The sequence below is a fragment of the Pezoporus wallicus genome, unplaced genomic scaffold (assembly GCF_028554395.1).
Source record: "Pezoporus wallicus isolate ANWC-B61680 ecotype Strahan unplaced genomic scaffold, APGP_CSIRO_Pwel_v1 contig_6787, whole genome shotgun sequence".
NCBI lineage: Eukaryota > Metazoa > Chordata > Aves > Psittaciformes > Psittacidae > Pezoporus > Pezoporus wallicus.
Window position 1 is genome coordinate 1,886,408 of NW_026636951.1, and position 22,933 is coordinate 1,909,340.

Consider the following 22,933-nt stretch of genomic DNA (forward strand, 5'->3'; position numbering starts at 1 on the left):
GTTGGGAGATACAGTGGTACATAGTATATGGTATATAATAAAGACAGAGTAATGTATAGAATTAAGATGATTAGGTAAGCTGATGCCCTCAATACTCTTCAGAAAGAAGACTGTTGTCTGTTTTATTATAACAAATGAGATTTTATCAAATTATCAAGCCACAAAAATTAATTTTACCTAAACACTTTTACTTACATTTTTATCTCTAAAGTACTCAATTGCAGGAGCCAATTGTAATCACCCTTCAAATCATCATCATCAGATGATGATGACTTTGGCATTTGTACAATACCAACTTCATGCAATTTCCATACTCATCTTGAGATGAATATTGTGGGAAGGCATCATACTGCAATTAGAAAATGCATGATATGCAACTCTGATATAATTTACCAGAATTTACTGCTTCCTCCTTTTAAAATAAATAGGAAATACAAGATTTATCCTTTTGATTTCAAGTATCATGAGGATAGCAGAAAGGAAGAGTTAATATAAAACAAGAAGATCTTCCATGGTTCTGGGGACCATATTGTACTAAACTAAGGAGGAGCAGTACACAAAAATGTCAGCCAGGAAGAACAGCTGAACTTAAACTACAGATGATGGTCAAGTAAGAAAAGCAACACACAGAAAAGAGGGTCTGTTTTTACCTTGACAGAACTGCAGACAGTTAAGGACCAGATTGTTAAAACTACCTACTGCTTCCACGTGCATCAAGTTACTTGTGCTTAATTTGTAATTATTGATGGGTCTGATTTTCACCTGGCAAATATTAGAAGCTTTCTGGTACTCAGTTTTTTCTCTGGGCTTGTCTACATTGCGTAGTAGTGGAGGCATTCCTGACTTAGTCCTGGAACAGGTATCAATTTCTGGCTCAGCCTGATTAGCTATGCTAAGGAAAATTACATACTGGCTTGCATGCAATCTCAGGCTAACACATCTCTACTTCTTCCAGGATGTCTAGATCAACACAACTAGAGGTATCTTAATTGGACAGGATAACAAGATAAGCTTTGAGTTAGCCACTCAGTATTGGATGCCCTTGAAACAACTTGTAAATCTTGTCTTGCTTTTAAATACGGCTCACAGAGTCAATCACACATATTGAAAAAGTGTCAGAGGGACATGAAGAAATATCTATAGGGTGGGGAGGGGAAGAAAAACATTTAAATGAAACTTACTGGTGGCTCATCTCCAGTCCCCAGGACAAACATGCTGACTTTCATATAGCCTTTAGCTCCTGAATTTGTATCTTCAGGATCACTCAGCAAAAGCCATTTTCTCATGACTGCGTGTCCTAAAATAAAACAAACACCCCCAGCCACCCCCAGTAATATCCACTACAAAATGGCAGAAATAATAAAAGTCAGCTGTTCCAAAAGCATGCTTTATCCTGAAACTAATCAGTGACATTTTTTTCTGTCCTGTACATGTCTCAATAATGCCATTAAAAAGAAATCTGATGGTGTTCAAATGTTGAACTATAATGAATACTAATTCAGGGGCAGAATTATAAAATACTTTTGAATTATTTTTCACAGTTAGGTCTTTGATACAAAAACTAATATCCAAATTCTGGGTGCCTGTACTTCATCCTGAAACCACTGAAAGGAATTATGTATTGTTTGATGTTCTTTTTTTAAATAATACTTGAAGCAGCAATCACAAATAACTTTCCATTAACTTTCTTCTTTTACACTAGAAATTTAATGAAATATTTCAACTTCAAGTTTCAAGCTAGGAAATAAACTCTGAAGTAACTGTTACTTACCAGGCTCATCATAAACATAGCCAATGTCAATCTGAAATAAAGATCAAAGGCATTACCTCTGAAGAAATACTAAATTAGAAAAATGCTGTACAACTCCCCTCAAGTTTTTCATGAGTACTACTATGTTGCTCTTGTCACAAATAAAAGAAAGTTTACATAACATATTCTTGGAAGGAGAAAGAGAAAATGCCTTACATTGAAAAGTGAGGGATTTTGAATGGATACAGAGGCCAAGAAAATGCAAGAAAAGTATTAGAACTAACAGCTGTAGCTACTTTTGTCTCTCCTCAGACCCCCAGCTTTTTCATTTATCAGAGACAGAAGATGAGGCTAGCTTATTGAATTCCCTATATTCCCCCATTATTTTATGTTCAGACAGGCTTTTCAGAATGCTTTTGTTTCTATTTCCTGCTCAACATCTCATCATTCAGTTTCAGAAATGAAGCTCATTTTTTTAATGAATAATTTCCTCTTTCTTTTATGAAGATTATGGCAATCTCACCCCCTCCCCCCGCCCCGTGTCAAATTTGGACAAGATTGCACATATGCCATGACTGTATTCATTGCATCAGATTTCAGACATGTTCAGGAAGGTAAGTGTGTTTGCTCATGGCAACTGGTGCTAGTACTCCTTGCAGGTAAAGTCTGAAATGGTGAGAATTACCCTTGGGGTTTTCTCCTGGAATGTGTGCCTGCAGGAACAGAAAGTAGGTAAACGACACGCCATCACCTGCATAGTGAATGATCAGTCCTCCACAGAACAATATACCACTGTCTGAATCACTAGAAATTACATAGATAATCAGCAGTGAGAAGCAAAAGTAAACAGGTTTGTTGCAGAAACTGCTTCATTTAGAAAAGAGCACTCTTCCATACTTGCATATTTTTGTGAAAAATTGATCTAGAGAGACCTACTGAATTTAAGCAGTACAAAATAAGCAAACAGAAAATGCAGCCAGCACTGATACTAGAAATGTAGGGGATCCCAGTAGCCATTACAATTATCAGGTGAATTCTTTGTCTGTACTGCTTTATGAATACCTTCAATAGGCAGACGTCTACCTCCCAGTATTGACTGTAACAACTAAAACTTAAAGACAATCTCACTGATACCATCAGAAACACAGAAATTACTTAAACTAAGTGACTTTTCTGCCATCTCTTTTACTTGACAAACTTATGATCACCTTTCCACATCACTCAAGAGTGTGTATCTTTACGCTGCCTTACATATCACTATTACCCCTATTATCTACCTAATAAAATTGCCTGCTTAAACCCTACCTCATACCAGATAATTACCTTACCTTTTATGGAAAAAAAATTACATTTTGGTAAATATTTTTCTTTCTTGGATGAAAATTAGAGAACTTGGTATATAAACCACACAATATTCTTTAACAATATCTATTAAAATAAGAAAACAGTTTACTAGTGCTTTAAGCAAATGGTTTCTAGCATTAAAAGCAAATCATCAGGTAATTTTCTGGCCGTTAAGGCAGCATAAATTTAAACATTTAAAACAAGTACTTAAAAAAAATTCTCTCATTTTATTTAACTTAGTCACAATATGGAAGTAGTTTCATACCCACCTTAAATTCTCCCATTAGACAGTCTGCTCGTAGAGAATAAGAATCATATACCTAAAAAAAGAGACAAGCATGAAACAGGAATGTTTCTAAACATCATAGTGAAATGGCCAGACAATGCTATATGCATCCATCAGCCTTTTGAACATGCACCAGTTTTTCTTACCCGAATGCTAACAGTTTCATCAAGCAACTCTAAAGGAGTCATGTGGACATTGTAGAAAAATATCTGTTAAGGTAAAAACAAACAAAAAACCTGTCTCAAAATGACAAACACACAATTCTTTGAATAGAAAATGCAAAAACATGTTAAAAGGCTTGTGAGGTATGCCTGCTACAGTACTTTTACCCTGTCTCCTTGCTGGACACATTCTATGATAATTTAGCACAGAATAAAAAACTAAATTAAGTAAATAAACTCAGTACAACATAAGGCAAAAGACAGTCACAACTTCCATTTGAATGAATGCAGTAGGCATAGCTGTGCTGCAAACTTTGAGTACTGCCCTTGCTGCTTGCTCTGCATTTCACGTTTTCCTCAGGGGAACAAGTTTGGGAAGGTAGTTTATTTTCCAGGACATTAAGTCCTTGTCTAACCATCTCTGTTGTAGCTGTCTAAAAAGGTCTTGTTTGCGGCTAGTAGTGATAGATTCTAATAATTTACATCTTTGAAATTCAAGGCCACAGGAATAAATCTGATAGTTCAACAGCCTGAAGTTAAATATACTATTTAGTGTGTTTGTTTTATTAATAGTATTTGCCTCACTAAGTTTGGTCTTTGAGACCAGCTATACTCCAACCAGTACTTTAGCCAACAAAAAGGGAGTACATAAGCATGGTCCCTCCTATTCCATATTTTGCCTAATCAGGATATCAAGACTGCCTAGGAAGTGATTCAATGTAAGGTGCAAATGGTTTTCTTCCTTTGCTTTTTTTACCACTGCTTCATAAATCTTGGCTGCTACCTACAGCTTAGTTTGAGTCTCAAATTTTATATCTTCCTTGGTTTTGCCTGTATGTATTAAACATGCTTGCCACCCAGCTCCAAAATCTTCTGAATTTTCCACACAGGTCTAGATAATGAGAGTTATCCCTCAACATTCCCTCTTTTAAGCTTAAGCTTTGCAACATTAATCTTCCAGACATGGGATTATTCTTATGTCCCTTATATGGCTTTGAATTCTCACCTGTCTTTCAGTGTGTCTGAGGTACGATCCCTGTCTGGACAAAGAAATCTAGTTGTACTTCTACAAATCACAGGTAGCAAGACAATGACATTTTCAGATTCTACTTGGCAGTCTTATTGTCCCAAAGCATTGCACTGAAAGCTCATCTGACCAGAGAGGTCTACAGTGATTCCTAATTCTTTTTTTCTTTGCTTTTATAACCTACACACAACCGTTCAAAGTCATTATTATGTCATATGGCCAACCGTATCAAAGAACATATTCCATATGTCACAGCTGAAGTCTGGCTTCCTCCTAGATAGCTTTATCTGCTAAGACTGCCAGTGACAGAGGTGTGTTTTTAGTGATGTGAATACATAAACGAAGGGACTGGGAACTGCAAAATGTGCATAAACCTTAATTACCCTTAAATATTAGCAAATTCTTATTCACTGATCACAACAAAGGCTATAATAACTATTTTTCTACATTTAATAGCATCAACATTTTGGCTACAGTGTCTTTATGCCACTTACTTCATCAAAATATGGATTGTTTCCTCTTTTGATTCTTGTTCGATGTGTTTGACCGCAAATATGAACTTTGACTACTGGTTTTATGTTATTTCCAGGTAACTGACGACCTTCAATGACTCTAACACGAATCTGTGAAAAAAATATAAAAGTCAAATAGTTGTATTAATCCACTCCCTGTATTATCTATCATCAATGATTTCTTAGTATAATACCAAAAAAGCCAACACCTGAAGTAGCTGGCAGATATGGACTAGGCTGACTTTTTAAACTTGATTACGATAGCAAGTATAATTGTACTTGAATTTTACAAGACAATTTGGTTTTAATTATTTCAGCAATTGTTTTCAACTTGCATTTACTATTTATTTTTAAAACTGCTATTGTAGTTTGATATCTACACAACTATATGATAAATTAGGTTAATCTAGATTTCAGTCAGAGCTGTACAAAATTGGACATCTCTGTAACAGGCAAATTTGAAGGATACTCTTCAAATACAGGCTTTCAAATGAAGAGACTTACTGTCTCTACAGTGCGTTAGATTTGCATAATCCGACATTAATTATGCTCAGGCTATGAGAAAGGAGCAATGCCATGTCAGGAAGAAAAATGAACATGCAACATTTAATAAATCTACTACCTGGAAATCTTGTGGTTTGTTAGAAAGGATTCTCCGTGTTTTCTTTCCTTTGGTGATACGTTTAGCTAGCTGGGCTTCCTTTGTGCCACTTGGAACTGCTGGTTTGGTACTACTAACTGGGCCATCCAAGTCATCCTCATAACCTCCATCCTCTTCTCCATCTTATACAATTAATAAACAGTACAGATTGATGTTACAGTTACAGGAGTAAGAATCCGATACCCAAGAGTTCCACTAAACCTGTATTATTATCTCATTTCAACATTTTTTTCTGCTAACCACATGCTTCCAACTTTTTTTGAAAGCTAGTCATTTTATCCTGCTTAAGAACAAATGTATATCCTAAGCAAATTAACTAAACCTGTTGCACTTCAGGATGCAGAGTATCTAATACAATTCCCATGCACTTTTCTGAAGAAGCCAGTTGAAGTTTTAACAAAGTACACTTCAGCTGTACATGTCACCAGACTAGTTCACAATACACCAGAAGTGATTAACAGCTGAAGCTGTTTCCCAGCAGCAAAACTAGGCTATAGCATAGCATTGTTTTTCACTTCAGAATCTTGAGAACATGAAGACATTCAGAGTTTGCTATCCAGAATAAAACTCTGAATCCTCCTCCACTGCATTTAACATAAATAACATGTTAAATGTAACATATTTAGTGTGTTTAAATTAATAATATTAATTAATTAAATAATATAATTAATAATATTAATTGTAGTGACAGGACAAGGGGTAAGAGGTTAAAACTTAAACAGGGGAAGTTTAGATTGAATATAAGGAGGAAGTTCTTTACTGTAAGGGTGGTGAGGCACTGGAATGGGTTGTCCAGGGAAGTTGTGAATGCTCCATCACTGGCGGTGTTCAAGGCCAGGCTGGACAGAGCCTTCGGTGACATGGTTTAGTGTGAGGTGTCCCTGCCCATGGCAGGGAGGTTGGAACTTGATGATCTTAAGGTCCTTTCCAACCCTAACTATTCTATGATTCTATGATTCTAATTAATGTAATATATTTAACTTAATAATAAGGTAAAGTTTCTTAGTAAGCCTTTTTGACAGTTCTGGAATTACCTCTGTGGAAGACTGTTATAGAACTACATGACACTACAATACAGCAAGATTCCAGTATTGCAAAACAGGATCCGTAAATATCTAGACCACAAAAGTGTGACCCTCCCTAGTGTTTCCAGCTATTTTTCTTAACTGAAGGATGGTGACTATGGTAAAATCTACAGGAAGAACAAGCTGTGTCTCTGATGGTTAGCATAAACAGTATTTGCTCACTTTATGAATTAGTTTGACAACACAGGGTGATGATCACTTCGCATAATGAAGTCCTCAGTGATGCTTGTAAGAGGCATATGAAAGCACAGAGATAAACATACCATGTATTTTATGATCCCAAAGACCCCACCTCTTTCATGTCTCTCAAAATCCATCTGCTCTGATGGATCTGGGCAACTGATTGATGACACACCCTGACTTAGCACTTAATTTCAAATTTCTGAAGCCAAGCTGTAGCAATCTCAGCTGGGGAGGTGATTTAATTTCATGGGAAATAGGTATTTACAATAAGTAACTAAGGTGTGTTTGATAATTTGCAATGAAATAATTTTCATGCAGTTGCTGGATACTAGCTGAAAACCTGCCATCTTGGTCTTTACCTGTATTACCTTATAGTACATTTTTTTAAAAGCTATCAAAATGATCATATATGTCAATTTGCACTTTTAGCCTTCAAGTCCACATTTATGTAAAATTATTTTGAAGTGTAGTAATTTAACAGAGCTTTTGTGTTTGCATTACCTATCCTTCCACTGCCCAAGAACACCTCTCAGGGAAGTCAGTGCAATCAAAATTTCCCCCCAGAAGACTCCTCATTTAAATTTTTCCCTTCTTATGTTAGTATCTATTAGCAGATAATGGTCAAAGTGATTTATTTATCCTCAAACATATAACATTCATTACATTTACTTCCTTTTGCACAAACACAGCCTGGATATTATGGTAATTATTTGCCTGTCAGCTGCAAAATACCTTCACAGTTCTTTCAAGAGTCTGGAAAAACAGGATTTCAAAAACACTCTTAGCAAAAGCCTGGTTAATATGATATATGGAGATCAAAGTATATTACCTACTGAACACAATATTGCACAGGCTAGTCAAATACCAAGCATGGTATAGGGTACAACAGTGTCTTTCAAAACTTACTTATTCTACAGGGAAAAAAAAAGTTTAAAAATTTAAGAAAATCATTTCACAAAGCTCCCTGACATTGAAAGTAACAGAAAAATTCTTCCAAAATCCATGCTTTTTTGGTTAGTCCTAGCATTACAGCAGGTAACTGCTGTTCCTTTGAGCATTCAAAAACCTTTGTTTCCTGAACAAAAGCCATTTTGAAGAGGATTTAAGCAACATCATTCTTTTGTAACCTGATTCTATTGGAGAAAATTATGCTAAAAAACCTTTTATGTCAGGAACTGCCTAGGAAATTTTCTTCCTAGCTGCAGTTCTGAATCATCCTTAATTTCTTTAAAATCACTATCTGGCAGTCTTGACATGCTTACTTTTGGTTACATTTTTTCCTGATGAACAATGCTGTTGAATCACTTTCTTGCCTTATCTTTAATGTCTCCATGATCTTTTAACCATAATATTCTAAGAAAGATTGAAATACCTTCTTGTATATTGGTCCCTCCTGGATCATTTGGATTTGTTGGTCCAACTGGTGGCTCATATCCTACTACCAAATCAATTGTTGCCTATAAATACACAGGGTTTTTTATGTAACACACAGTAGTCACAACTGACTTAGAGCAGTAAGTTGTTCTAACACTGTACATGAACTAGTTAGCTATTCATAGTCACAGCACTGTCTATAATAACATTTCAGCTATTAGAAAATTAATTGTTATTAAGCTATATAGAGATAAACCCACAATTTGCAGTTAATGGAATAGGCTCTAAAATAATATCTAAAAAATGGAATCACTGTGTCTATATGTAGAAAAATCTGTCACAATACAAGTATATAAGATATTCTACAATGTTCATTTATTTAGTTCCACAGTATTCATAGCAGACTAGGTGACATCCTAAATTTGCTGATGGAAAACCAAAGGCAGTGATCTGAGTGATCTGAACCATAACTAAATTTCCCTATCTGGCTGAAGTCTGAATCATAATCGATTTCCTATCTGGCTCTTCTAATTGCTTGTTCTTACCTCCATCCTGGAAGAAAAACACTAAGTCATTTTCCATTCTAATTATAGAATTGTCCTTTTTGTGCTTGCCTGTGGTTTTCCATTATTGAGCAAACCATTATTTTCCTAGTTGCCACAGTAACGTGAGAAGTCAGCAAAAAAAGCCTGTGACCAAGTAACCATGATATTAAACTACTGCTGCTGAAATACTGAAATTACCCTTAAAGCCTCTTATTGTTGAGTGTACTAGAATGCAATACGAAGTGGCTTAACAGCGAGACTGCACAAACACAGAAAGGTCCCAGCTCTAGAAACTACTTAATTAATAAGTTAATAACCAGTTAGTAACTCTGTTAAATTTAAACAGGTGTTAAACCAAGTTAAACAAGTTCTTGTGTAACTTTCTGAACTGAGCTGGCAGTGAACATATACATGATTATTTGCTTTCTAGAATCAGTCCTGTCACATAGCTGGCTATTAGAATACAGTAAAAAAGCATATATGGGAACTGCATCTGGTACTTAAGAAAATGCTCCTTTTCAACATCTGGCTGATTTCCATGTATACTCTGTGGCCCATAATATTTATAACACACATATACAAATACATAATACATACACAGAAAACAATTTATCTAACTGAAAGGATATTAAACAAATGCAGATGGTATGGACATAATTATATCCTGTTACAAATTTTCTCTGTCTGAAGATTTGGCTACAAAACTCCAAGCATTTAATTTATAAAGTAAATATACCTTGAAAATATTTTTGTTTTACTATTAGCCCTATTGCTGGAGAATTTTGATCAAGAATACAGTAAAATAAGGAAACGTAAGCTACTCACTCCAGTTTCTTGTCCCCTTTCATTTAGCAGAGGTATGAATTTGAAGGGAAAAGATCTGCTTTGGTTACCTACAAGATCCTTAAGCGCTACAGATGCACTGCCAATTAATCTGAAATGAAGTAAAAAATCATTATTAAAATGCAAGTATACATTGAACAGAAGTTGCCTTTGGTCTTTGGCTAGTGTCTGTTAGTCAACCAAGTAACTCCAGCCATGACTTGAAAACCCAAGATCACAACAAAAGGTGATTGCAAATGTCAGCTAATGACCGTGTACTGCTAATTTGTATTTTCTCTTTCATTGCACTTCAGTGTGCCAGTGTTCTTATGGAAGACACAGCTTTAACTAAAAAGAGGTTAAACCCCTAAATTTCAATAAATTTTATGTGTATTTTTGAAAATAATCTGTATAACTTTCAACAGCCACATCACTCATTTCATCCATGGAATTCTCACTGGTAAACTAACTGATGTAATGATTTCTTTCCCTATATGCCTGTCCTCACAAAAAGGCATACAACATCTCTGTAATGAAAACAATTAAAAACAACAAACTCAACCGATCAATGTGCTCAGTAGAGGATTCACAAAATTAGTCTTGTGGCTCATACTTTACATTTGGGAATATGTTCCTTTCCTTGCCTCTAAATTCTCTAGGATGTTTCAATACCGCTCTAGAGAGGCCTACTGAGGAGGCTGCCCATAGGATGTGACATTATGTGGCAGACCCTCCTCAGCTACTTCTGCCTTCTTTGGGACTGTATCTGTCAACCCCATTCTCTTCAAAAAAACGAAAACTACATGCACTTTTAACCTTTGAAACTTCTTTTAGGCACAGTTTCTAACAGTGTGGCATTGGTCTTATGATATCTGGCACTGTATTTCATTCCCACAGTATGTAATAACAGTTTACTCCTATACTGAAGTGGGTTATTGGAATAACTGAGATTTTTGCTGATGAAAAAAACCTAAGATAGTTTCACCCTGTAAATATTACAAAGAACATGTTTTACAAACAAAATACCAGCTTTGCTGCCAAAGTGGAAAAAGGATCTGTACACAGACAACTGAGGTCCCTTTCAATTGATTACAGGGCTTTTTCACGGAGAAGCTAAGGAGGCAAAGGTATTTTCTGACATGGAGCAAGAGTATTATTATAGCTACTCTCAGCTGATACATCATGAGAACATAATTTACTTTTTGCAAAGTACATTAGGATAGGTAAGTATAAAACATTAATTTCCTGCAAATATGCACTCCAGGTATTACATGTTAAAACTTTCACTTAGCTGTGCACAAAAAGTAATTACACTGTTTGAATGATCTGTTAGAATTTGGTGCTGTCACCTCCTCAGACAACTCCTCTTTCCCAGCTCATCTCACTCCTCCAATCCCAGTTGCCTTTTTGATAGTTTTGACTCACTCTCAAGCCTTTCACTTCCGCACCCCAAATTGCCAGAGGACAATAATATTTCATCTATGCCTCATATTCATCACATACAGGGGATGGGCTATGTGTGAAAAGCACTTTAAGATTAGGCCATGCTGCAGCATGAAGCTGTTTTAAACTTTAAGATGACCATAACCGAAACTCTGATGCCATTTCTAACAAGTGGCTCTCCTCCCTTTACTGAACAGACACTTGGGTTCAGTATTATAGTCTTGATCCAGTGTTCTTTAAAAAACTATGGAAATACACCTAGCTATTTCAGTGAGCATTACATTGACCCTAGGTACATCTTCACTTCTTACAAATTCCTGCCCAGAGCTGGACGTTAGCTGAAACACTGACTCCATGCATGTCTCAGCTTTAGGGAAACACTATCTTAACTTACTTCTGATCCATAGCCAAATTCTAAGCTTTAAGCAATTCCAAATATTCTTATTTTCCTCAAATTCTTCAACCGTGACTACGCCTTCTCAACTGAGAAACATACATATTTTGAGTTATCATAGTGTAAACCACAATACATAGAAGAGAAAAATCCAACAAGATTACCCCAAACCACCAGGGTTAAATCCAATTATAGAGAAAGGCAAAGAAAATATTTTACTATTTAAATTTATAGAAAAACTTTGTAATTTGCTGTTTTGATTTGATATGAGTTCAAGTGACTTACAAAAATGTCAAAAAGAACTCCAGTTCAGAAATCACTCAGTCTCAAATCATCTGGATGACTGCTTCATCAAGATGACTGTTTCAATCATTTCTGGATGACTGTTCACCACGCCCTCTGATCTGGTGATATTAACTCAAGAGCAGCTGTTCAACAGTAGTGCTTTTGAAGTTTTCCAGCATAAATTTCCACTTTTACATCCTCATCTGTCCTGTGCAGATCATAACTGTTCACACATTTGAATGCATAGTAACCAGTTTTAAAATTCTGGTCACCTTCCGAGGACTGAAGAGGGAGTCTCTCTACATAGACCGCTTGCTACTGGCTGCCTTTGATGTCCTTTTTTTCCCCCTGCTTTAACAGGCTGGGCAACAGTTCTCTCCAGTCTTTTTCCACTTTAGCAAGAGAAAAAAACCCTAACATTCAGCCCGTACACTATCTTAACCTGCTTCTAAGATTTAGCTAAATTCTAAACTTTAAGCAGTTAGGCTTTTGCCTTCCCCAGAGTGGTCCTGTTAGCTGGATTGGGAATATTTCACCCCTCCCTTAGGAGAACCACAGAACTGATGAGCTTGGAAGGGACCACTTGATCATCCAGTCCAACCCCTCTGCTAGTCAGCTAGAATAGGTTGTCCAGAATCACATCCAGTCTGGTTTTGATCATACAGCTATTCAATGGCGAAGGTATTATTTTCAAAAGTAACAAGGAATGCCTCAAGGTCATCACTACATCTCATCTTTATCACTCCTACCGGTCTTGGATGAAGCTGTTTTTTCTCAGGTCTCTAATCTTTGGCCTAAGTCAAGTAAGCCCAAATCAGCTAACTCAGCAGCAGCTGTTGTGACACCACATCCATTAACAGCTCATTGCTGTTTAATGCTCTGCTGCATGGTCTGATTCTGTATTCACATCTGATATGTAGCCAGTTACATACTAGTTCTCTGCATGATCTCTGAACTCCGAAAATATTTTACCTTCAGGCAGGGTAGCATGTAATCTCTTTCTGAAGTCATGACTTTCTAGGTGACAAGGAGTCATTTCCTTCCAGCACAGCCGAAAAGACTGTCACCTACTCATCCTCAAAGGACACTGTCCTTTGCTAGAGCAATTTCAGCTTTCTTCCTCTTGCCTAGGCAGACAACACTTGATCATGCTGATCTTTTGACACCATCAAGTGGGGTAGTTTCTGCTTTCAGAATAACTCAATACATCCTCTGACCTTTTGTTCATCAGCTGTTTTGGCAGTAGACTGCAAATAAGTACTGCTTTTCAACTCTGCTTCAGTTCCTTTTTGGCTATCCCCAAGACTTGTATACACATAATACCCAGTCAGCCATGTCTTTTAAACATTTCCAGAAGCAGTTTAAACGTTCTGGTCTACCACTGAATAAAACACCAAAGATAAAAGCCAAGTCCACATTTAAAGAAGATTTTACACTACTTCAAATACACCTTATCAGTACTAGGCCTATAATACATTCCATTAAGTAAATAAAGGGAAATACTTAATTTATCAGCATGAAATCAATGAACTACCGATAACCAACTATTAAGAAGTGTTGTATTTGTGCCAAAGCTAAGTAATCTGTTAGTACTATGGTTAGCACTTCCTGTTAGCTGCCCAAATAACCAAGAGAAGTGAAACTTTACACCCATGCCTGGATCAGGAAATACTAACTCACAATACCAAGCATTTTAGTACTTCTCTCTTTGAAGGTAGCAATTTATATGAAATTGTTTAGCATATCGTCCTCCAGCTGCTTACATGCTACTTCTACTGGAAGCCCAATGATTTTAATCCCCTAAGAGTCAAGCATTTAAATACTTTTGACTTATTTTTAAGGGTTTAGTTTGACAGAGGTTTATATTTATTATACTCCTCAGCAAACTTAACCCCACACTGCGTTATAATTGCTACACTCAACCTTTCTTTCCCAGTGTATATGTTCCATTATAGAGTCTATGCTACAACACCCAACACATACCATATTTGTGCTGTGTTTTAAAATTTTTATTAAGAGCAAACCAACTATTTTTTATCTTCTTTAGTTATTCTATAATACTCTTTGGAAGAACAAACTTTAAAAAAGAAACAAAGCATGGATACGATTTTGTACAAGGCAGAAAACTGTAAAACTGAATCTTAACCAGGCTGGATCTTGTATACAATGTATGCAAGGAAAACCTCCAGCAGTGCACAACCACACTGACATGGAAAAGAATCCAGAGAGATGGGTACAGCTGCAGGAAGATTCAAATAATCTAGAAATTATTTAACTGTGGAAAATACTTCAACATGATTAAATACTTTGCTGCGCCATTCATTTGTGGCTGCATTTTTTTGCTCGAGAAAAGGGTGTGCCTGATCTGTTTTTCCTCTGTGTCGCTAGGTTACTAGGTTACTAACTACGTAAAGAACATAGGGAAACACATAATCCCAACTCTCTTTCAAATAGAATGAAAATCACTTCACTCAGACACAATTGTAACTTCCTGTTAACATTTTTGTACCTTAACTTCAAAGCAACAACTGAAGTTATGGGTTTGGGGTTTTTTGGTTTGGTTTGGTTTGGTTTTTAACTGCATAAAGATTTGTGTTCTGAGAGTTTGAAATCTTTCTACTCACAGTATTAGACATAATAGAAAACAGATGTGTTCTCTTTTCAAATGTCTTCATGCTGGAAAACCTAACTAAGCATGGGTCATATGAGTTCTCTCGAGTTTATTCCTATGATGTTCTGGCTGCATACATGTCAGTGTGGTTTGCTTTATTTATCTTTTCCAATGACTGTGTCTTTTTACCTTTAAGAGCAGTCATTTAACCTATCTGCAAAAGTTTAGTGATCCTGTAAATGCAGCAGTAAATTCTATCTCCAGGAAAAAAAAAGAAATAGAAAAATATTCCAGTGTTCTTTCTCACTTTATTTACAGAAACATGCCAAAGCAATGAGTTAGTGTTTTGGCAGAGTGTAAAAACAGAATAACACAGAGCTCCTCTTCCTACCTCAGTACAAGAACAGGCTGGATGAACAGCTATACTACTTTCTAGGAGTTGTTACAAATTGTGGGTTATATTGCAATCTTTTGCTATGCTGTTCTAGAGGGGATTAGGGTGCTTTGGTCACCTCTTGGGCAAAGCAAATGGGCCAGGTGCCCAGAATTAGTCAGGAGTAACTGCATGGAATAGCAGTGTGTACTAGTTAGGAGCTTTGTGAGTGCGCAGCCAGAGAGAGGGAGCCTGGTTGAGAAACGTATTGATGTTTTTCTAGTCTACACTGCAGCAAAGAATAGTAGCAGAACATTTGAGCAGGAGTTGTTTCTACCTTGAAATAACAGTAGCAATCCTTACTGATGGATGAGAAAATGAAAATGAACATGAGCAGGCAGTGTGCGCTTGCAGCCCAGAAAGCCAACCATATCCTGGGCTGCATCAAAAGGAGCGTGACCAGCAGGTCGAAGGAGGTGATCCTGCCCCTTTACTCTGCTCTCGCGAGACCTCACTTGGAGTATTGTGTGCAGTTCTGGTGTCCTCAGCATAAAAAGGACATGGAACTGCTGGAACTAGTCCAGAGGAGGGCCACGAGGATGATCAGGGGACTGGAGCACCTCCCGCATCAAGACGGGCTGAGGAAGTTGGGGCTGTTCAGCCTGGAGAAGAGAAGGCTGCGTGGAGACCTCATAGCAGCCTTCCAGTATCTGAAGGGGGCCTATAGAGATGCTGGGGAGGGACTCTTCATTAGGGACTGTAGTGACAGGACAAGGGGTAACGGGTTAAAACTTAAGCAGGGGAAGTTTAGATTGGATATAAGGAAGAAGTTCTTTACTGTGAGGGTGGTGAGGCACTGGAATGGGTTGCCCAGGGAAGTTGTGAATGCTCCATCCCTGGTGGTGTTCAAGGCCAGGCTGGACAGAGCCTTGGGTGGCATGGTTTATTGTGAGGTGTCCCTGCCCATGGCAGTTGGGGTTGGAACTAGATGATCTTAAGGTCCTTTCCAACCTAACTGTTCTATGAGTCTATGGTTATTTTCCTCCAGAAGAGAGAAGATAAAACCAAAGACATGGTGTAGTTTCTCCTCATTGGTCTTTCTTGGGTGACTCAGTTCCCTAGATGTCCAGCCCTCACTTCCCTAACCCCCCTGCTTTTTTTAAACTGTTAATGTAAGAGCTGTCAGTAGCAAGGACCTTAGGTAGACATTGTACTCCAACTTTCCAAGCTTGAACTAAAACACAAAGCAAGGGAGTGTCACTTTCACACAAGCATCTATTTGCAATGCTGCAGCACTGCAAGCATGTGCTGACCACAAACTTTTTCTTCAGAATTTAAAGAGAATACAATGAAAGAATGGCAAAACTATGCTAGGCCAAATCTCTCTTAAGCTCAGTATTAGTAAATAGAATCAGGAAATACAGAAACATATTACATGCAAGTAATATGCAGAAAACTTATTCCAAACTCCCTCTTTCATATGGTCCTTTGTCTAAATGTGAATGTTCATTAATATCAATCTCTTCTGCTTTTACAGTGCTTCTGTAATCTAAGATGACATTTCCTATTATCTTGTTACAGTCAGGAAGCCTATTCATGTGTTTCCCACTTTCCCCCTTATCTTGTTTCCCTGCCAACAGTCCTTCCAAACACATCATACACTTCAAATATGTGGTGGTTATCGAGGATTTATTTTGAAAGAGGGTTACTTGGATGGTGTTGCTCTGTCGTTGGTATGTACTATACATATATTTTTGGACAGTTCCATACATGGAAGTCACTTTCCTAAATAATCTTACTGGTTTACATATTCAACTGTACCCAGAATAAGTGGTATAACTTATCCTGTGTAAGTTGCAAAAACATCTATAAGCAAAACAAACAGGCATTTTCCTTTATTTTCTGACACTTTAAAAAATTGTCATTACTGGCAAGCTTTCCTGTATCAAGCTCTGATTTTTGGGATTTCCCTGAAGTCAGAGACATGCAATATATTCCTGCTTTACTGACCTACAGGAATCTCAAGAATGAGAGATCTGAGGGCGTCAGCTTGACTCAGTGATTTTACAACAGAGCTGTTAAGGCATTGTAAAAACCTGAATTCACATACTGGGAGAAGGCAGAAAGTAGTAAAGCTAATAATGGAAGTGGACTACTATCATTAAACATGAGTGCATGCCTGGCTCAGTCTCATAAAATATCCAAATTTGCCCCCAAAAAAAAAAAGAAAAAGAAAAAGAAGGTGATGTGATACAATACTGCCTTTCAAATTGACAGCAGCCAACACTACTTGGTATTGACAGAGAAGACAGAGCAGAAGAGTACAGCAGAGAAACAGATCCTTGTTTAAAATCTAGGAATTTCTACAAAGAAACTGTGTCTCATTTTCAACAAGCTGTTTCTGCACAAATTTAAGTAAAATCTCTATGATGCTTGTCTAAAAATATATATTCACCCTTTCAGACAAATTTAAGCAGAGATAGGCAGATCTTAACCACTATGGGATAGCTAAAGATTAAACACACTGATGAAGCTTTATCTTATGTGTGTTAAGAAAGATTCCCTAGGCTTTCTCAGAGCTTTCAGTATAAGCATGTTTCAACATAAAATAATAAACTCTATCCCTGCTGTAGACTACCCAAAAGAAAAGCTTTCTGATTAGCTTGCCACCACCCAATACCTTACCCTTTTCCTGCAATTGATTTTAGGGACCAGGTTTATTTCATGAAAATGACATGCAGAACACAAAAGGTTGCTAACAATTTCAGCCAGTAATTTATGTCTTCTTTATTGAAATGATCTGCATGCATTGCTTTAAGGTACCCTGTACACATCTCATTCTGGTATTAAAGCTTAAATCCTAGAGAATTTCAGATACTTTCTTTTTTTTAAATCTGTATCATCATCTGTTCAGAGCCACATAAAACTTGTTAAAAGTCTGTGTTATGTATTTGCTTCATCATATAAATACAGCAGGAACCTCAAAGTCCAGGTCAAAATGACAAAAAGTACCCTCCTGCTTTTTAATAGAATGTGGATTAATTAAGTTCCTGTGTTCCTGTATTTACCAGTTTAGTTTTTCATGGCAACAATCTTTTCCAGGGGCCATAGTCAAAAGGTCCTATCAACCCAAATTCACAGGAACAAATCACAAATCTGTTCTTATTAAAAAATGTTAAAAAAGCTTGAAAAATACAAAAAGCACTCTTAAAAGTCAGTTGAACAAGACATGTTAATTAGTTCTATGCTTACTTACTAAATATTCCTATTCTGTAAGATCATAAAACTACAAAAAATGCTTAAATGCCAACATGGACACCTGACAGCATTTCGGTACTCAAAACCTATTTATAATGTCACTGCCTTTTATATAAAGATAGAAGCCTCAATTCTCAGTGTCTTCAAGAGCAAGATTAAACTAAAAAAAAAAAAAAATTAAACAGAAAAAAATCCAGAAAATCATATATTTTGTGCATCCTTTCTGTAGTAATGATTTCATATGTGGAAAAACTAGATATATTTCTCATTTTTTTGTTGAAGGAAATCATAGAATCAGCGAAGTTGGAAAAGACCTTTTAAGATCAAGTCCAACCAACATCCCAGGACTGCCAAGTCCACCACTAAACCATGTTACTAAGGGCATCATCTACATAGCTTTTTTTTTAATCTATGAAATTATTATTAAATCTATTTGTGTTTTGTGTTATATCTTCCAGGCACACATGGATATGGCTACTGCTTATCTGCAGTTCTCTAAAATTAATAATAAAATCTGATTTTGTCAAAACTAAAACTAAGCATTTAGATGTCTGAAAAATGTGGAACCAAATTTTGTGTATATAGGTGCTATACATAGCGAACTGCTAGAGTTTAGACTTTTAGATCAGGATTCAAGCCTAACATGCACTAACCAAACAGAAATGGTGAAGGACAGAAGAGCTATAAATTCCTACATCTTAGGGGCATCAAGAAAACTTCTATCTGCTGAATACCTAAACTCTCAATCCTTTACTGATAGAAGCCTCTGCCTTTCCTTTCCAAGAAATGAATGTCAAAAAAGGCAGTTCTCAGCAGCCTCCCACTCCAGTTTTAGAACACTCTGAAGTCCTCCTCTAAGGAAAGTTAGATATGCATTTTCTTCCTCTGCTGAGATTATTCAGGTTACTTTTCACAGAAGACACTCTTAATACCAAACTATGTATTTTCTCAAAAAAAAACCCAACAATCCAAACAAGCACAAACCAAGCCACCAACCAAAGAAAAAAATCCTCAATCCAGTTTTAAACAATGTTTTCAAAATATAATCAGAAGAAGAGTTAGCAACAGCATTATCAATCTCCCATATATGCAATGAGCCTGAGGCTTGTAACACTTAACCAACAACTGGTGACAGATTCACTTCTCAGTGTGAGAGAATTTACTCTTACATCTGACATCGAAAAAGAGTTCCGCAAGCTGATCTTGGGGAGTTATTTTTGTTATCAAGTTTAAGCTTTTTAATGACTGTGCAGAGAACTCATAGTTCATTGGACCAGGAAGAACATGGCATTCCACAGACTTCACTAACTAGGACACTCAAAAAAAAACCCAGAAAACCAGATTCCGTTCCCAAGACACTTTTTGTATTTTGTCCAACATATATATCCTGATGAATAACTCATTTTCCCAGGACATGAGTCTAGGACTTCAATCCCTCCAGACAAGATATGAAATTGAACTGAGGCTTCCCTCTTCCTAGGCAAGAATTAAGTAAGTGATGCAAAATATAGCCTCTCTGGGAGATTTTAAAAGACACTTAAGAACTTTAACTGCATTTTGTAATTTGTGGTGGTTTGTGTTAGCTCTGCTCTGAGAATGACAATTCAGAACTCTTCAAAACTACTTTCTCGATAATTATTATGTACAGTAGTTGTAGATACTGCCCTGCACCATTCTGAAAGATGACAACCTGCACCAGGTATCTGTAGTGGCTTTAACCTAGTTACACAAGGACCTTCATTACAAGCAAACACCAAGTAAAATATGGCAGCTGTGGTTTTCAAATGACAGTGATAGGTGAAGGGATCTAAATTTTAGCCAAATTCTGCCTTAAATGGCTAAAATGTTCCTTTCATTTAGCTTCAGCATTATTAAGCAAAAAGAGAAGGCTGACACTTTGCTTGAGAGTAACAATCAAACAATCTGAATCTGAGGGGTGGAAAGCCCACTGGTTCATAGGCTGCAAGTATGTATTACATCAGAAACCATCTAATTACATCCATCATTTCCCTCAGTAACTATCATTTCCATTATTTTCCTGGACTTTTGAATTGAAAGTTGTGCTTAATTCTGGAGAAAAGAAAAAAGAAAAAAAAGAAAAGAAAAAAAACAAGGAAGAAAAGAAGAAAAAAGAACATACTTGTTTTGTCCAATTGTTTCAAAATCCTTCACAATAATTGTCAGGGAAGACGAATTATCCAGAGCAATTCCTTTCAAGTCAAATTCAAGAATCTGAACAAAAATAATGGAGCAAAGCCAAATTATAATTACAATTTATGTGTAAATTAATTAACAGCAGGGTAATGTATGCAACAAAATTATTCAGAAATAAATTTTGCCTTTAGTGACAGACCAGACTAGCTTACATCTGCAAAAAAAAAAGTTAAAAATGCTCATAGTACATTCTTGATTTTCTACGTATTAGTAAAAATAACAGAAAAAGAACTAAATTATTTAGTACTGAGCCATAACCTCTTTTGCAGTTCCACTTACACTAATGTAAGTGTTTTCTTATTATCAGTTCGATCTGATACTATTCCCCTGCAATACTGGTTGAACTACAATTGCTGTTGAATTTAGACAAATGTTTGTATGTTTTCTCATATTCCTAATTACAAAACGTAAGAATAATCTTTCATTTCTGGTGTGGGAAAAAAAAAAACAAACTAAGAAAACATTTTCCAAGAAAAATTACTGAAAATAAAAAAAAAAAAAAATCACCAGTCCTACAAATAAACCTTGAGGAACTTCAATACATGATTCAAATTCTGTAGGGTTTATTTGCAGTATATAGTAAAGGATCAATACATGTAGCAATGGCTGAATATCCTTTGGTTCAAAGTCAGAGGGAACAAAAAATAGGAAACAAATGCACCGGATACCCACATAAAAGCATTATTTAATTAATTGTAATTCATGGAGAACAGAAGGCTGCATGGACACCTCATAGCAGCCTTCCAGTATCTGAAGGGGGCCTATAAGGATGCTGGGACTCTTCATTAGGGACTGTAGTGACAAGACAAGGGGTAATGGGTTAAAACTTAAGCAGGGGAAGTTTAGTCTGGATATAAGGAAGAAGTTCTTTACTGTGAGGGTGGTGAGGCACTGGAGTGGGATGCCCAGGGAGGTTGTGAATGCTCCATCCCTGGTGGTGTTCAAAGCCAGGTTGAACAGAGCCTTGGGTGGCATGGTTTATTGTGAGGTGTCCCTGCCCATTGCAGGGGGGTTGGAACTAGATGATCTTAAGGTCCTTTCCAACCCTAACTATTCTATGATTCTATGATTCTATGGTACAAGATGAAACCGTTCACCTGTATTTACTAACACCTTGAAAGAACACATACCACTAGTTCCCTTTTCTAACCGATATTCACAACTACAGAATTGACTTACCAATTTTACAAGTGTTTTACCTTACAAAAGACCAAGAATTGATTAAACAAATTAAAAAGAATTACCTCATTCCAAACAGGGTTAAGTTCACTGTCAATTTTCTTTGTTTTCTTTTTTTCATCTGCAAATACAAACAAAGTGTGATAATCTGGTTTTGCTAACTCACTACACAAACAGTACAATTTTTTCTTTCACTTTTCAAAAAGAAAATTTGAGCTTTAAACCAAATGGTCCCATTCATTTTGCCTCTTCCAGTAGTTGCACATTTTACTATCAAAACATCCCCTGGGCAATTTAGTGGTTGAGGCTTTTTATTCTGTTTTGTTTAAGCATAGTTAGATGCATTCCTGAAAAGAAAAAATTACGGTTTAGGTTTCTCAGTCTTTTATGACCCTTGACTGCAACTTCAGAAAATGATCAAAGACGACTAAAAGACATCAAACCAATCAGTAACCTGAAAGTAATGAACTTCAGTAGTAAAGAAAATGTATTACAAGTTTTCCATGTCCAAGTTACAAAATACTCCTAAGTGAGTAGCTCTGAAATAAAATCACTTTGAAAAAAAGAAATATTCTTATGATCTGCTTCCAGTGTCAGCACTTTCTCCTTTAAATGAGCAAATATTAGCAGAAATACATATGCATGTAAGAAGAAATGCAGTCTTTCCTGAAAAAAAATGGTTTCCAGAGGTTATGCAGATCACTGACATTTACTGTAGCCTAAAAATTACAAATTTTCCATACTTCATGATGAGATTTGCATGCGGTCAACCTAAAAATCATGGGAGAGTTAGGTGGGCTGTAAATTATATATAGTGTGGCATTCAATTCAAATTCCTTCTCCTGAGAGGAATAATACAACTCAAATGTTGCAGAGGCCCTTTGCAGTCCCCCTCAGCTATTATAAAGGAAACCAAAATCCTGTTCTTACAACAGGTTCAAAGCAAGTAACATGCCATAACTTTATTTTTACTTTTTGGTTGCACTATATGTATACAGCTCTGATGGAGAACAAGTCTTGACATGACACTCAGAGGCATATAAGAACACTGGCAAATATGCAACTCTCTAAACACAAATTGCAAATATTAGTGATAACAAATGAGTATATTTAAGTACAGTCAGTAAAGTAACTACTGATCTATAAAATGCCCAGCCAGGACAAGGTGGCTAAATTTCAGACACACTTCTTGTATTTAAGGACTACAGTAAAGGTAATAGGAGTTTTATGATTTGCGAGTTATGGCTATACTGTGTAAGGAAAATGTTGCAAAGACCTGGGATGCAAGAGTAAAGACACGCTGCATGGGCAAGGTCACATACCCACTGTTCAAGCAGCAGACTGTGGTGGTTCTTTTTATTGGACGAGAGTGGGATGTACTGGAAGAAGAAATGTCATCCCATACTGCAAATTGCGAGAACTGACT

General features: G+C 36.5%; 1 protein-coding gene across 4 annotated transcripts in view; it reads right to left on the reverse strand.

The window, feature by feature from the left end:
* The window catches only part of MYOF (myoferlin), a 70,087-nt gene that overhangs the window by 42,398 nt on the left and 4,756 nt on the right, over positions 1-22,933 (reverse strand). For all 4 annotated transcript variants that reach the window (XR_008971338.1, XM_057402337.1, XM_057402336.1 and 1 more), the window contains exons 2-11: positions 21,573-21,628; positions 20,255-20,346; positions 9,754-9,862; positions 8,382-8,466; positions 5,703-5,863; positions 5,063-5,191; positions 3,527-3,589; positions 3,364-3,414; positions 1,772-1,802; positions 1,182-1,297 (exon numbers count right to left, since the gene is read on the reverse strand). Coding sequence is in view for 3 of the 4 variants with exons in the window: in XM_057402337.1 (XP_057258320.1) it covers positions 1,182-1,297; positions 1,772-1,802; positions 3,364-3,414; positions 3,527-3,589; positions 5,063-5,191; positions 5,703-5,863; positions 8,382-8,466; positions 9,754-9,862; positions 20,255-20,346; positions 21,573-21,628 (893 nt within the window). In the remaining variant the exon portion in view is untranslated. The remainder of the gene's footprint in view (positions 1-1,181; positions 1,298-1,771; positions 1,803-3,363; positions 3,415-3,526; positions 3,590-5,062; positions 5,192-5,702; positions 5,864-8,381; positions 8,467-9,753; positions 9,863-20,254; positions 20,347-21,572; positions 21,629-22,933) is intronic.